The sequence below is a fragment of the Schistocerca piceifrons genome, chromosome X (genome assembly GCF_021461385.2).
Source record: "Schistocerca piceifrons isolate TAMUIC-IGC-003096 chromosome X, iqSchPice1.1, whole genome shotgun sequence".
In the NCBI taxonomy this organism is placed as follows: domain Eukaryota; kingdom Metazoa; phylum Arthropoda; class Insecta; order Orthoptera; family Acrididae; genus Schistocerca; species Schistocerca piceifrons.
In genome coordinates, this window is record NC_060149.1 from 770,342,864 (window position 1) to 770,357,533 (window position 14,670).

Here is a 14,670-nt window from a genome sequence, read left to right on the forward strand (position 1 = left end):
AGGCTGCTGGCAGGAACCGCGGTTGGCTGCTGGCTGGGACCGCTGCTGGCTGCTGGCTGGACTGCTGCAGGGTGGCTGGCACCTGCACTATACCTAACTCTTCGAGTAGAACCGAAAGGCCAATCGAAGGGTGGTATCTTTCCGGATTACCGCCGGAGATGCTGGACTAGGGCAGAGCGGGTCCCTATACACGAAACCGGAGGGAGCGGCTATTGGCCGCTGTCTGCACGTGGCTTAGCGGTGGCGCCCTCGCTGCGCGAGAGCCGCTGCGCGGAATAGCCGCCGCGGAGGCGGAGCCCTCTATGGGCTGACCACGTCCATTTGTTCTGCCTCGTGTTCGACTTCCGCGGCGGAAGGTACTAGATAATCTTCACTCCATTAGGTCAAGCGGCTAAAAATGTTAATTAAGTAACCTACGTTGGTTACCAGAGATAAAGTTCTTCTGCTTCACGGGAAAGTTATTTGTCATGAACATTACGTATGTACAAAAATGGAAGAACGAATTTGATCAACATCCAGCATTTTTTACTCACTTGATATAATGCGAACTACGGATGAAGGGCAACAGGCAGTTTCCATATTTCTAGATTTCCGGAAAGCATTTGACACTGTGCCCCATTGCAGACTGTTAACGAAGGTACGAGCATATGGAATAAGTTCACAGATATGTGAGTGGCTCGAAGCCTTCTAAAGTATTAGAACGCAGTATGTTGTCCTCGACGGGGAGCGTTCATCAGAGACAAGGGTATCGTCAGGAGTGCTCCAGGGAAGTGTGGTAGGACCGTTGTTGTTCTCTGTAGACATAAACGATTTGGCAGACAGGATGGGCAACAATCTGTGATTGTTTGCTGATGATGATGTGGTGCACGATAAGGTGATACAGTTGAGTGACTGTAGGAAGATACAAGATGACTTAGACAAAATTTCTAGCTGCTGCGATGAATAGCAGCTAGCTCTAAATGTGGGAAAATGTGAGTAGATACGAATGAGTAGGAAAAATAAACCTGTAATATTCGGCCACAGCATTAGTACTGTACTTCTTGACACAATCACGTCATTTACACTACTAGCCATTAAAATTGCTACACCACGAAGATGACGTGCTACAGACGCGAAATTTAACCGACAGGAAGAAGATGCTGTGATATGCAAATGATTAGCTTTTCAGAGCATTCACACAAGGTTGTCGCTGGTAGCGACACCTACAACGTGCCAGCATAGGAAAGTTTCCAACCGATTCCTCATACACAAACACCAGTTGACCAGCGATGCCTGGTGAAAGGTTGTTGTGAAGCCTCGTGTAGGGTTCAAATGGTTCAAATGGCTCTGAGCGCTATGGGACTTAACTGCTGTGGTTATCAGTCCCCTAGAACTTAGAACTACTTAAACCTAACTAACCTAAGGACATCACACACATCCATGCCTGAGGCAGACTGTAGCGCCTAGAAACGCACGGCCACTCCGGCCGGCCCTCGTGTATGGAGCAGAAATGCGTACCATCACGTTTCCGACTTTGATATAGGTCGGATTGTAGCCTATCGCGATTGCGGTTTATCGTATCGCGACGATGCTGCTCGCGTTGGTCGGGATCCAATGACTGTTAGCAGAATATGGAATAGGTGGGTTCAGGAGGGTAATACCGAACGCCGTGCTGGATCCCAACGGCCTCGTATCACTAGTAGTCGAGATGACAGGCATCTTATACGCATGGCTGTAACGGATCGTGCAGCCACGTCTCGATCCCAGAGTTAACAGATGGGGACGTTTGCAAGAAAACAACCATCTGCACGAACAGCTCGACGACGTTTGCAGCAGGATGGAATATCAGCTCGGAGACCATGGCCACGGTTACCCTTGACGCTGCATCACAGACAGGAGCGCCTGCGATGGTGCACTCAACGACGAACCTGGGTGCACGAATGGGAAAACGTAATTTTTTCGGATGAATCCAGGTTCTGTTTACAGCATCATGATGGTCGCATCCGTGTTTGGCGACATTGCGGTGAACGCACATTTGAAGCGTGTATTCGTCATCGCCATACTGGCGTATCACCCGGCGTGATGGCACGGGGTGCCATTGGTTACACGTCTCGGTCACCTCTTGTTCGCATTGACGGCACTTTGAACAGTGGATGTTACATTTCAGATGTGTTACGACCCGTGGCTCTACCCTTCATTCGATCCCTGTGAAACTCCACACCTCAGCAGGATAATACACGATTGCATGTTGCAGGCCCTGTACGGGCCATTCTGGATACAGAAAATGTTGGACTGCTGCCCTGGCCAGCACATTCTCCAGCTCTCTCACCAACTGAAAACGTCTGGCCAATAGTGGCCGAGCAACTTGCTCGTCACAATACGCCAGTCACTACTGTTGATGAACTGTGGTATCGTGTTGAGGCTGCATGGGCAGCTGTACGTGTACACGACATCCAAGGTCTGTTAACTCAATGCCCAGGCGTATGAAGGTCGTTATTACGGCCAGAGGTGGTTGTTCTGGGTACAGATTTCTCAGGATCTATGCACCCGAATTGGGTGAAAATGTAATCACATGTCAGTTCTAGTGTAATATATTTGTCCAATGAATACCCATTTATCATCTTCATTTCTTCCTGGTGTCACAACTTTAATGGCCAATAGTGTAAATATCTGGGCGTAACGCTGGAATGAGCATTTGAGGATTGTAGTAGCGAAGGCGAATGGTTGACTGTGGTTTATTGGGAGAATTTTAGGGAAAGTGTGGTTCATCGGTAAAGGAGAGTGCTTATAGGACGTTGGGGCGACCTATACTTGTATACTGCTAGAGAGTTTGGAATCTGCAACAGGTCGAATTAAATGAGGACATCGAACCAATTCAGAGGCAAGCTACTGGATTTGTTATCGGTAAGTTCGAACAACATGTAAGTGTTACGGAGATGCCTAGGGTCTGTAATCGGAATCCCCGCAGGGAAGGTGACGTTGTGTTCGAAGAACGGTGTTGAGAAATTTAAGAGAACTAGCATCTGAAGCTGACTGCTGAATGATTCTACTGTCGCCAACATACAATACGCGTATGGACCACGAATATAAGATACGAGAAACTGGGGCTCATATAGAGGCATAGAGAAAGCCATTTTTCCCTCGCTGTATTTGCGAGTGGATCACGAAGGGAAATGACTAGTAGTGCTATAGGGTACCGTTCGCCACGCAACGTACGGTGGCTTGTGAAGTGCCCTTGTAGATGCAGATGTAGTTTCGCAATAAACGCAAGCCAAGTAAGGTACCACTGTCGTAGGGTACTCGTTGTAAAATTGAACTGGGGTTCTGTCGACTTATTTGCTTTCAGTAGTGTTTTTCAGAAAAATCTTTCACGACCTAAGGGGGAATTAAATGATATTTATGACAGATGCCTTCAGTCTGCATCGTCGATTTCATCTCAAACCAGTAGGAGTTCAGCTATTCTACAATTCCACTAAGAAATCTCATATTCCCTTTAGAAGAGCCTGATACTTTCGCTTTAGGGCTTATGAAGATTTAATTTAATAATACCTCACATGTTGTCTTGTGGTCTAGCAGTTGGAGCATTGGACGTCAGCTCTGGAGGTTCCGAGTTGAACCCCAGATAGGAGTGAGGATCTTTCCTCTCTCCAGTCCTAGCAGAACAGCATTATGTCCACTCAGCACTCAACCAACTATCAAAACAGTAGCGGGGACTTTCTCGGGGATGCGCCCGCCACCCCAACCCGCCTCCCCTTTTATAGTGCCGTGGAGGAGGAAGTTTGCACGTTACCGGAACTCAGGCCAATAGGACGGGAATGAGCTTCTGCCACAAACTTTACATTCTTTTCGCGTGCAACCAACGGAAAGATTACATGCTGGAAACTGGTTTCAGGATGAGCCCAGTACAACGCTCTACTTATCTTTCATTTCATCATCTGTGTCAATGATAGTTGAAACATTTCTCTAGCCATTAGTGAATAAATAATTTACTTTATGTACTCGTTTTGAAGTTTAATTTAATTTTATCGTCTAAAGAAAGCACAGAAGTGCGTAATTTTCATATTTTCAATATTTTCTTTTCTGAAGTAAGCTATGTTGTTTCAGGTTTCTCGGCACAAATATTAAGTGGGGATTGACGAAGTATCCCCAGATGAGGCTCAAACGTGATGTGCTTTTCGGATTTACAGACTTATTAGGTAAGATTGTGTTTATGTTACCTTGCCCAGTGTTATGTTGTGTTGAATCATCGAGTAAATTTTTCCGGGTATTCTTCAAAAATGGTTCAAATGGCTCTGAGCACAATGGGACTCAACTGCTGAGGTCTTTAGTCCCATAGAACTTAGAACTAGTTAAACCTAACTAACCTAAGGACATCACAAACATCCATGCCCGAGGCAGGATTCGAACCTGCGACCGTAGCGGTCTTGCGGTGCCAGACTGCAGCGCCTTTAACCGCACGGCCACTTCGGCCGGCTCGTGTATTCTTCGTGCAAGGGCTTAAAAAGCATGTCAATAGATTGCCAAATGTCTTCAAGGATTTAGCTGGTGTATCATATCATTACTAATATTTTCCAGACTGGAACTTAAGTATTACAGGGATATGAAACTTGACTAAAAACTGCACCAAAAAAGTGAGCTAAGTTACTGGAGGCGTGTGGTCGTTGTAAAATCAAAGGATAACATACCAGATTTTTTTCATGTAGATGGAGAAGCTTGCGTATGACCTACGTTAATAAAATTTGATCATAACTGGAAAATAAAATGTACGAACTTCAATTAAGACATCAGTGATGCTTTTGGGAAAATGAGAAACGGACCCTTCTAAAGGTGTAGTTAGCGGCTCCACATGAACAGAAGGCTGGGAGAGATTAATAACGGTAATGAATTTGTAACGGGCAGTCAAATGAAAACTATACACAAATGTGAAAAATTAATTAAACTATTATTTCAAGAATAATAGCCTTAACAAAATTAATGCCACTGTGAGAGAAGACAGTTAAGACTACCATAGAAAAATGTTTGCGGTTGTCTACGGAACAACGATTGTACTCAGGCGTGCAGCTCTTTGTCCGAATGTCTTTCTTCACGTCTAGAAAAATGTGGAAATCGCATGGAGAGAGACTGAGACTACATGGAGGATGTATAAGAACGATTTCCATATTTTTGAAGCCCTGGAGAAAGATATTCGTGGCCGTCGATTTGCTTCGGAGGAAGAGTTGCACGCCTAAGCACAACCATGGTTCCGTAGCTAACCATAAACAGTTTTCCATGAAGGCACAGACCGTCTTGTATCATAGTGTACATTGGAGCCAAGAAAAATCGATTACTGCAAGCTTCGCTACGATAGAGGTTGTCTCTCACCTCACTTCACCGTGTAGGCGTCCACTAGCAGAATAACAAAAATTTCAACTGGAGGGTTAATGACGTAAAATTCTATTTCGTATTGAGAAGGTCAGTGGTAGTTCAGAATGAGATTTTCACTCTGCAGCGGAGTGTGCGCTGATATGAAACTTCCTGGCAGGTTAAAACTGTTTGCCGGACCGAGACTCCAACTCGGGACCTTTGCCATTGTGAGGACGGGGCGTGAGTCGCGCTTGGGTAGCTTGGATGGAAAAGCACTTGCCCGCGAAAGGCAAAGGTCCCGAGTTCGAGTCTCGGTCCGGCACACAGTTTTAATCTACCAGGAAGTTTCTTAGTGGTAGTTGTTTGTGGCTTTCGCAAAGGGAAGCGTAAACCATTAGAGTGCATGAGTTATCAACATAAGGTACCAACTACTGCCAGTTGCCGGCCGGTGTGGCCGTGCGGTTTTTGGTCGCTTCAGTCTGGAACCGCGTGACCGCAACGGTCGCAGGTTCGAATCCTGCCTCGGGCATGGATGTGTGTGATGTCCTTAGGTTAGTTAGGTTTAAGTAGTTCTAAGTTCTAGGGGACTGATGACAACAGATGTTAAGTCCCATGGTGCTCAGAGCCATTTGAACCATTTTACTGCCAGTTATCAACAACGAGGTTCGTTACAATGTTATTTCAGTCGCCTTCTTACAGTACTCTTTACTGGGTATAGAATTTACATCACTTTCCATTCCTATGTCATACCAGTTGCTTGTGAATCTTCCAATCAGAAATTTCACACTAAGGTGACAAAAGTTACGGGATATCTCTTAAAATCGTGTTGCATTTTCTGTTGCCGGCGTAGTGCAGCAACTCGACGTAGGATGGACTCAACAAGTCGCTGGAGGTCTCCTGCAGAAATACTGAGCCATGCTGCCTCTATAGCCGTCCATAATTGCGAAAGTGTTGCCGGTGCAGGATTTTGTGCACAAACTGATCTCTCGACTATCTACCACAAACTTTCGACGGGATTCATGTCGGGCTAACCGGGTGGCCCAACCATTCTCTCGAATTGTCCAGAATGTTGTTCAAAGCAATCGCAAACAGTTGTGGCTCACTGACATTGCGCGTTGTCATCCATAAAAATTCCATCATTGTTTGGGAATATGCAGTCCATGAATGGCTGCAAATGGTCTGCAAGAAGACCCTATGGACCAGAGGACCCAGTCCATTCCATGTCATCACAGCACACACGACTAAGGAGCCACCACCGGCTTTCACAGTGCCTTGTTGACAACTTGAGTCCATGGCCCCGTGGCATCCGCGTCACACTTTAAACTTGCCGTAAGCTCTTACCAACTGAAATCGGGACTCATCTGACCAGCCCAAGGTTATCCAGTAGTGTAGGGTCCAACCGATATGGTCACGAGCCCAGTAGAGGCGCTGCAGGCGATGTTGTGCTCTTAGCAAAGGGTTTCGCGTCGGTCGTCTGCTATCAGATCCTAATGACGCCAGATTTCGCGACACTGTCCTAATTGATACGTTCGTCCTACATCTCACATTGATTTGTGCGGTTATTTCAGGCAATGTTGCTTCTCTGTTAGCACTGACATCTCTACGCAAACGCCACTGCTTTCGCTCGTTAAGTGAAGGCTTTCGGCCACTGCATTGTCCGTGGTGAGAGGTAAAGCCTGCAATGTGGTATCTTCGGTACACTCTTGACATTTTGGATCGAGGTATACTGAATTCTCTAACGATTTTCAAAATGGAATGTCCCTTTCGTCTAGCTCTACGTACCACTCCCCGTTCAAATTCTGACAATTCTCGTCCCGCGGCCATAATCACGTCGGACACCGTTTCACATGAATCACGTGAATATAGTTGACAGCTCCGCCAATGCGCCGTCATTTTATAAGCTGTGTACGCTATAGTGCCGCCATCTGTGTATATGCATATCGGTATCCCATGACTTTCGTCACCTCAGTATATGTTTTCTGTCATTCAAGTCCCTCCACTGTTTTAATGATTAGATCCGCAGACTTCATAGTGACCCATCCTGAATAATGACAATGAGCTATTTGCACATAACACAGCTGACCTTATGGCAGATTTGATTAAAACTTCAAGAGAATCATCCTTAATTACAGACACCTAAAGTGTGGAACTTCAGCTAGAGCTAGTACTGAGGTATTTTTGTCAAGCTTTTGCTGTGTCGAGGGCAACGGCCTTGCCGCAATGGATACACCGGTTCCCGTGAGATCACCAAAGTTAATCGCTGTCAGGCGTGGTCGGCACTTGGATGGGTGACCATCCAGGCCGCCATGCGCTGTTGCCATTTTTCAGGGTGCACTCGGCCTCGTGATGCCAACTGAGGAGCTACTCGACCGAATAGTAGCGGCTTCGGTCAAGAATACCATCATAACGACTGGGAGAGCGGTGTGCTGACCCCACGCCCCTCCTATCCGCATCCTCCACGGATGATGACTCGGCGGTCGGATGGTCCCGGTAGGCCACTCGTGGCCTGAAGACAGAGTGCTTTTTTTTGCTGTGTCGAGCATATCTCTACACAAGAACCACGCGGGAAAAAAGGTTAAAAAGTATACACGTATCTTAGTCTTTAAAGGGAAGAAAGAATTTGTACTGGAACAAAGTGTCCACCTGTGACGCTTGTGTGCAGACACGAACACTGTCTACAATTTCGCCGTGTTAGTCCCAATTATTTTTGAGCAGACGCAGCCTTCATTCAGTTCCTTTTAGAAACAATGACTGATACACCATGTTCAAATTAGCAACATACCAACTCGAGGCGTTGCCTTCAGCAATGTTAATGTGAAGTTTTAACCTCATGTTTCATTGACAATCACATTATCAGAAATCATATTCTAAATGTTACATTTATATCAAAAACAGGATAACACCGGACGCGTGACGTGCAATGGTTCAAAATGGTTCAAATGGCTCTGAGCACTATGGGACTTAACAGCGGAGGTCATCAGTCCCCTAAAACCTGACTAACCTAAGGACATCACACACATCCATGCCCGAGGCAGGATTCGAGCCTGCGACCGTAGCGGTCGCTCGGTTCCAGACGTACAATGGCGAAGCAGCTATAGGGCGGGGACAAAAATATGGAACACCAAACACACAACACATTGCAGTGTCTAACACGCAGTAGGAAAACCATTCCAGTCGTCTCGGAATCCTGTTTGGTTTTCGATCCTGGTTGGTTTTCGATGGAATCTTACAGCATTCTTCCTGCAAAGTAGTGTCCTCTCAAAATCAGACCTGGAAGATGTGAGCTATCTGAACAGAGGCCCTGTCATATTGGAACACAGCCAAAATGACCGCATAGTCCTTGGAAGTTAGTGTGACCTTGCACAGTAACCATGGGGCCCACGGAATACCACGCTATGGGCGCCCAGATCGCGACAGATCGCCCGCCATGCTTCCACTCTTGGGATATAAATTCAACCAAAAGTTGGAAACACTGTGAAACGAGACTAATCCGACAAAATAACTTTCTTCCGTTGCTCCTTCGTCCACGTTTTATAGCTTCAGCACCACGTTTTCCTGTTACGTGCATTTGCATCACTGATGAGTGGTTTTGGAATTCCAGCGTTCCCTGATGTTCACTGCTTATGGTGTTCCTTTTGTGCCCTTTTATTCAGCAGTGAGTTTTGCAGATTTTGTCATCTTGTTTTTCTTCACAGTCCTCTTCAATCTCTGTCTGTCACGATTGCTCAGCACACACTTTTCTCTGCGTTGTGACTTAGCAGATGATGTTTTTCCGCTTTCCAAATATGCGGTAGAAATATTCGATGCGATGCCTCTTGAAACGTCAAATGCTTCATCTCCCTTGATCACGAAAACATCTATCATACAAGAACCACATTCGAACAAACTTAGCTCCGACGCGTAACGCAGTCTGACCATGAGTGGCACTTGCAACATATTGTGGACCTTTGAAAGGTAATGTTAGTGGACAAATATAACGGGACAACCCCCAAGCCTGGCTAGCATCTTCATTTATGTTCAAGCTTGCATTTCTCGCTCTGTTTCCATATTTTTATCCAATCCATATGTGTAAAGGAAGAGCACAACGAAACTCTGTCTCGAAATCTGACAGAAAACCTAAAGAGGTTCTGGTCATACGTAAAGCACGCCAGTGGTAAGACGCAATCAATACCTTCACTGCGCGATAGCAACGATGAAGTCACTGATGACAGTGCCGAAAAGGCAGAGTTATGAAACATGGTTTTCTGAAACTCCTTCACCAAAGAAGACGAAGTAAATATTCCTGAATTCCAATCAAGGACAACTGACACGATGAGAAACATAGAAGTAGATGTCCTGGGCGTAGCAAAGCAGCTTAAATCACTTAATAAAGGCAAGGCCCCCGGTCCAGATTGTACCTCGGTCAGGTTTCTTTCACAGTATGTTGATACAATAGCTCCAAAGCGTCATTCACCAACAGCGGTAACGTAAACCGGCATAATATGCACTATTGTGCAACGGAAAATCCACGATGGCTGCGACAATTGGAACATCAGCGACCTTGGCGGGTTAATGTATGGTGCGGCATTATGGGAGGAAGGATAATTGGCCCCCATTTTATCGATGGCAATCTAAATGGTGCAATGTATGCTGATTTCCTACGTAATGTTCTACCGATGTTACTACAAGATGTTTCACTGCATGACAGAATGGCGATGTACTTCCAACATGATGGATGAGCGGCACGTAGCTCGCGTGCAGTTGAAGCGGTATTGAATAGCATATTTCATGACAGGTGGATTTATCGTCGAAGCACCATACCATGGCCCGCACGTTCACCGGATCTAACGTCCCCGGATTTCTTTTTGTGGGGAAAGTTGAAGGATATTTGCTATCGAGATCCACCGACAACGTCTGATAGCATGCGTCAGCGCGTTATCAACGCATGTGCGAACATTACTGAAGGTGAACTACTCGCTGTTGACAAGAATGTCGTTACACGTATTGCCAAATGCATTGAGATTGACGGAAGCACCTGCTGTATTTCGAACTTCTGCAAAACTTTGCGAATCTTGGGGATTTTGCGTTCTTTTAAATTTGGTATGCTTTTTTCGTTGCTTCTGCAACAGCGATCTGACCCCTATTGTGTACCGTGGGGGATAAGTACCATTACTTATTGATTTGTGTGGTGTATGTCTCTCAATTTCTGTCGATACTATCTCTATGAAATCATTCCACATTATTTCTACGCTTACACGATCAGAACGGAAGAAGTGGAGGCTGTCTCTTAAAAAGGCGTTAAGAGCATTTTTATCAGCTTTTTTTAAAATAGGTGTTACGGTATTCAGCCCAGCAGCAACTGCCTTGTGGTCGCTAATCCCCGTACTCGTCATGATACTCTCTATTTCTCCAGGATTGTTTGTTTTAAGAGGTCAAGTGTGCTTTCGCAACCATTTACACTTCGAGTGGGCTCATGTACTATTTGCTCAAAATAATTTTCTGAGAAAGCATTCAGTAAAATTTCGGATGACGCTTTATGCCTGCCGCCGGCTTTAAACGTATAATTTTTCCAGTAGGTCGAGAGTAGATTGAAGTCACCACCGACTATAATTGTATGATTGGGGTACCTTTTTGAAATGAAACTCAAGTTTTCTTTGACTGTTCAGCAACTATATCTTGTGAATCGGGGGGTACGGGTGCAATCGATGTTGATGTAGCATTCTCAACACCGAAGTTTTAGAGATTGACGATTCTCGTGCAATTTGTCTGCTACTAATGTGCGGATTAGCCGCGACAGCAGCTAAAACACCTACTTGGGCATCGTCATTTGTTGCAGGTCGTGGATGACGTTTGACATGTGGCTGAACACGTCCTGTTTCCTTAAATAACGTAACCATCCGGCGAACGGTCCGGACACTTGGATGATGTCATCCAGGATACCGAGCAGCATACATAGCACATCCACGTTGGACATTTTGATCACATTAGCCATACATAAACACGATATCGACCGTTTCCGCAATTGGTAAACGGTCCATTTTAACACGGGTAATGTATCACGAAGCAAATACCGTCCGCACTGGCGGAATGTTACGTGATACCACGTACTTATACGTTTGTGACTATTACAGCGCAATCTATCATAAAGCGAAGAAAGTGGTCCAACTAAAACATTCATATTGCTTTACGTACTATATGAATATGTAATAAAAATGGGGGTTCCTATTAAAAAAAACGCAGTTGATATCCGTTTGACCTATGGCAGCGCCATCTAGCGGGCTAACCATAGCACCATCTGGTTTCCCCCTTCAAGCTATACGAGTTTCGTTCTTTGTAGTTTTTTCATTTGATGCTTATTTCGTGAGATACTTTCCCCGGTCACTATCAATGGACTATCCTGTATAGTGTACTAAAACTACCGAGCCTTAGGTTTGGTAGAGCAAAGCTCTACACGAAAAGTGTATTAAAACACAAGTGTGAATGTCCGCCGGCCGGGGCGGCCGAACGGTTCTAGGCGCTACAGTTTGGAACCGCGTGACCGCTACTGTCGCAGGTTCGAATCCTGCCTCGGGCATGGATGTGTGTGATGTCCTTAGGTTAGTTAGGTTTAAGTAGTTCTAAGTTCTAGGGGACTGATGACCTCAGATGTTAAGTCCCATAGTGCTCAGAGCCAATTGATCCTATTGTGAGTGTCCGTACGCTGTACTTCGTCAAATGACCGCCTCATCCATTTTCTCATCGGGTCGTATAATAGCGCTGAAGATAATCGGAGGGAAGCAACCAGTCGGAAGCTCTGGTTTCATTATAAGTTAACAATGTTCGGTAAGTAGCTACATTATAGTTAAGTAACTGCCCGACTCCGGTCGCTCCGGCCAACCTCCGACTGCTCGCCGGCTCCTACGCTTACTACTGGAGATAACCGAAGGAATAGCACTACTCGGAACTATGACGTACTCTCCGGTTAAAGAGATCCGATGATCAGCTGCACTTGGAGGCGAACACACGACGGCGCATGTTCAGTTTGTGCATGTCGTATTCTCTTTTAACATCGCAAAATGGCCGTTTAAGATACAAATCCTTATCTGATTATACTGTCAGTTGCTTTAGCTCTAAGAAGAACCGCGACAATTCAGTTCGTTGTTGTGAGGGTCAATACTACCCTTCACTGACATCTGAACGTCAGTCATATATGGCTTCTTCAAATTCTGTGTTGTTGCGCAAGGAGCTCCAAATTCACAGCCAATATTCGACACAACTGCTACCAATAACTGTCCTGTAACGAATTTCCGCTTTCGAATGTCAAAGTCAAAGAGGTTCCTTATTTAATCGTGTGTAAACATATGCAGTGTTAATTGTTACCTAACAAACTGCACAGTAGCTTAATTCACTACAATAACAAAATAAAGAATAAAGTCTGACTACGAGGTCATTAGCGACTGAGCATAAGCTCGGACAGGATAGTATTTGGGAAGAAAACAGGAGTCATCCTAGCATTCATCCTAATCGGTTGAAGTTAACGGCAGAAAACTAAATATGGGCAGCTGGGCGTGGATTTGAACCTCACTCCTCGTTGTTTGCAAGTCCGGGTCTGTATTGACTTTGCCACCTCGCTCCGTAGCAGTAAACGACACTGTATTCCCGCCTCATAAATATGTTATATTCTTAGCATGGTTGCTCCCATTATTCTGACAATCATGCCTGTGGATCATTGTCACGTAGTGCAAGGTAGATGCATTTTGTTTACAACGTGCCTTATTGTTCCAGTGTACATCGGTGGTACAGCAGGATTATGCCTCGGATGCAGCGTCCTCAGTTTCATAGAAATTATTTACTTCTTCACCATCCATCTCTTCTGGTTCATCGTTAAGGGTAGAAGGTTGTGCTGTGTAAGAAGAATGGACACTAGATAATCAAGATATTCTCCTGATAATAAGCAACATTTTATGTAGAAATTGGACATGTGCCGTTGAATAGACAAAGTAGCTTTCTATTGTGTTTATTCGTAAGTCGCAACATATGCCTAACACAGCAAGAATTTCTTTAATACGCATCGTGGAAATATCATGTTTAAAAGGTTATCCCTAGAAGAAAATAGAGAGAAGACGTCTTTGCATGATGTGCTGAACCGGCGTGTTACTTTATCTTTCGTATTTACACTAACACTTTCTCTACCTGTGACTTAATTGTAAAAATTATTTCTCAAGATAAGTCAATTACACTCGCTGAAAACTAAACACAAACACTAAGGCATCTGACCATCTCTTTAGTAATTGTCAAAGTCCTGACATTTAATTAATATAATTTCATATAAAAAAATAATGCTTATTACATATAGCTTCTATTATTGTAGCGCAACACTCCAAATATGTAACGCTGTAGTTTCTATGTGTGTGCTCACATATGTAAATCTCGAATTAACTTTAATTAATGTTACACTAAATACACATACAGTAATTAAATATTGACTTAAATTACAGGCGTGTTGCACTACAGGTACTGCGTTGTATTTTTGTGCACGGAAAGTTTAATAAAGTACTGCGTAACTAACTCTACCTGAAACTGTAAACAATCTTCCATAGTCAGAGTCAGTTTGAATGAAAACTTCGTGGGTGTTAATCCGTATCATTCTGACAGTTTTGCACTCTGAAGGAGACTGCTGCTAAGTTTGTCAGAACGTTGATTTTGTATTTGTTTTCAATGTTTCAAAATAATGCTGTCTAACACCCAAAATGTTTTTATTCAAATTCTATGTCTACTATTGCATTAACAGTTCCGTGATAAGAGTCGCTAACAGCCTTAATCGGAGTTTACACTTACTATCAGCATCTCGTTACTACAAAAAAGGAAATACATTTGTTGCTCATATTATCCTGCAAGAACCTGCGGAACTCGAACTTATAACAAGATCTGATCAGATTAAGCAACAAGTGAAGTGTAATCTTGTGAAACTGGTAAGTGGGGCAGACTGAAATCAAATCCGAATCTGAAACGGAAACGGTTGGTCTGTTACATTTGTCATCTTGCGTATGCTTTGAGGACACCGATGTTGGAGATTTATAGTCTTGTTCCCTACCTTTGCCGCTGAGACGCGCTCAGTTAAAACACATAACAGTAAAGCAAAAGCATATAATTTACACCAGTGGGCCCGCGCGGGATTAGCCGAGCGGTCTCGGGCGCTGCAGTCATGGACTGTACGGCTGGTCCCGGCGGAGGTTCGAAACCTCCCTCGGGCATGGGTGTGTGTGTTTGTCCTTAGCATAATTTAGGTTAAGTAGTGTGTAAGTTTAGCAGTTAAGTTCCATAAGATTTCACACACATTTGAACATACACCAGTGGTGGTCAAGCTGGGCCACTAGTGGGCGTTCCAGC

At 44.6% G+C, this 14,670-nt stretch overlaps 1 protein-coding gene across 1 annotated transcript in view; it reads left to right on the top strand.

Moving 5' to 3' along the window:
* The window catches only part of LOC124722701 (pickpocket protein 11-like), a 173,354-nt gene extending 159,957 nt beyond the window's left edge, over nucleotides 1-13,397 (top strand). Inside the window, exons 10-11 of the mRNA XM_047247839.1 lie at nucleotides 4,084-4,175; nucleotides 13,066-13,397. Of these exons, the coding sequence (XP_047103795.1) occupies nucleotides 4,084-4,175; nucleotides 13,066-13,211 (238 nt within the window). The 3' untranslated portion in view covers nucleotides 13,212-13,397. The remainder of the gene's footprint in view (nucleotides 1-4,083; nucleotides 4,176-13,065) is intronic.
* Nucleotides 13,398-14,670: the final 1,273 nt, after the last annotated feature.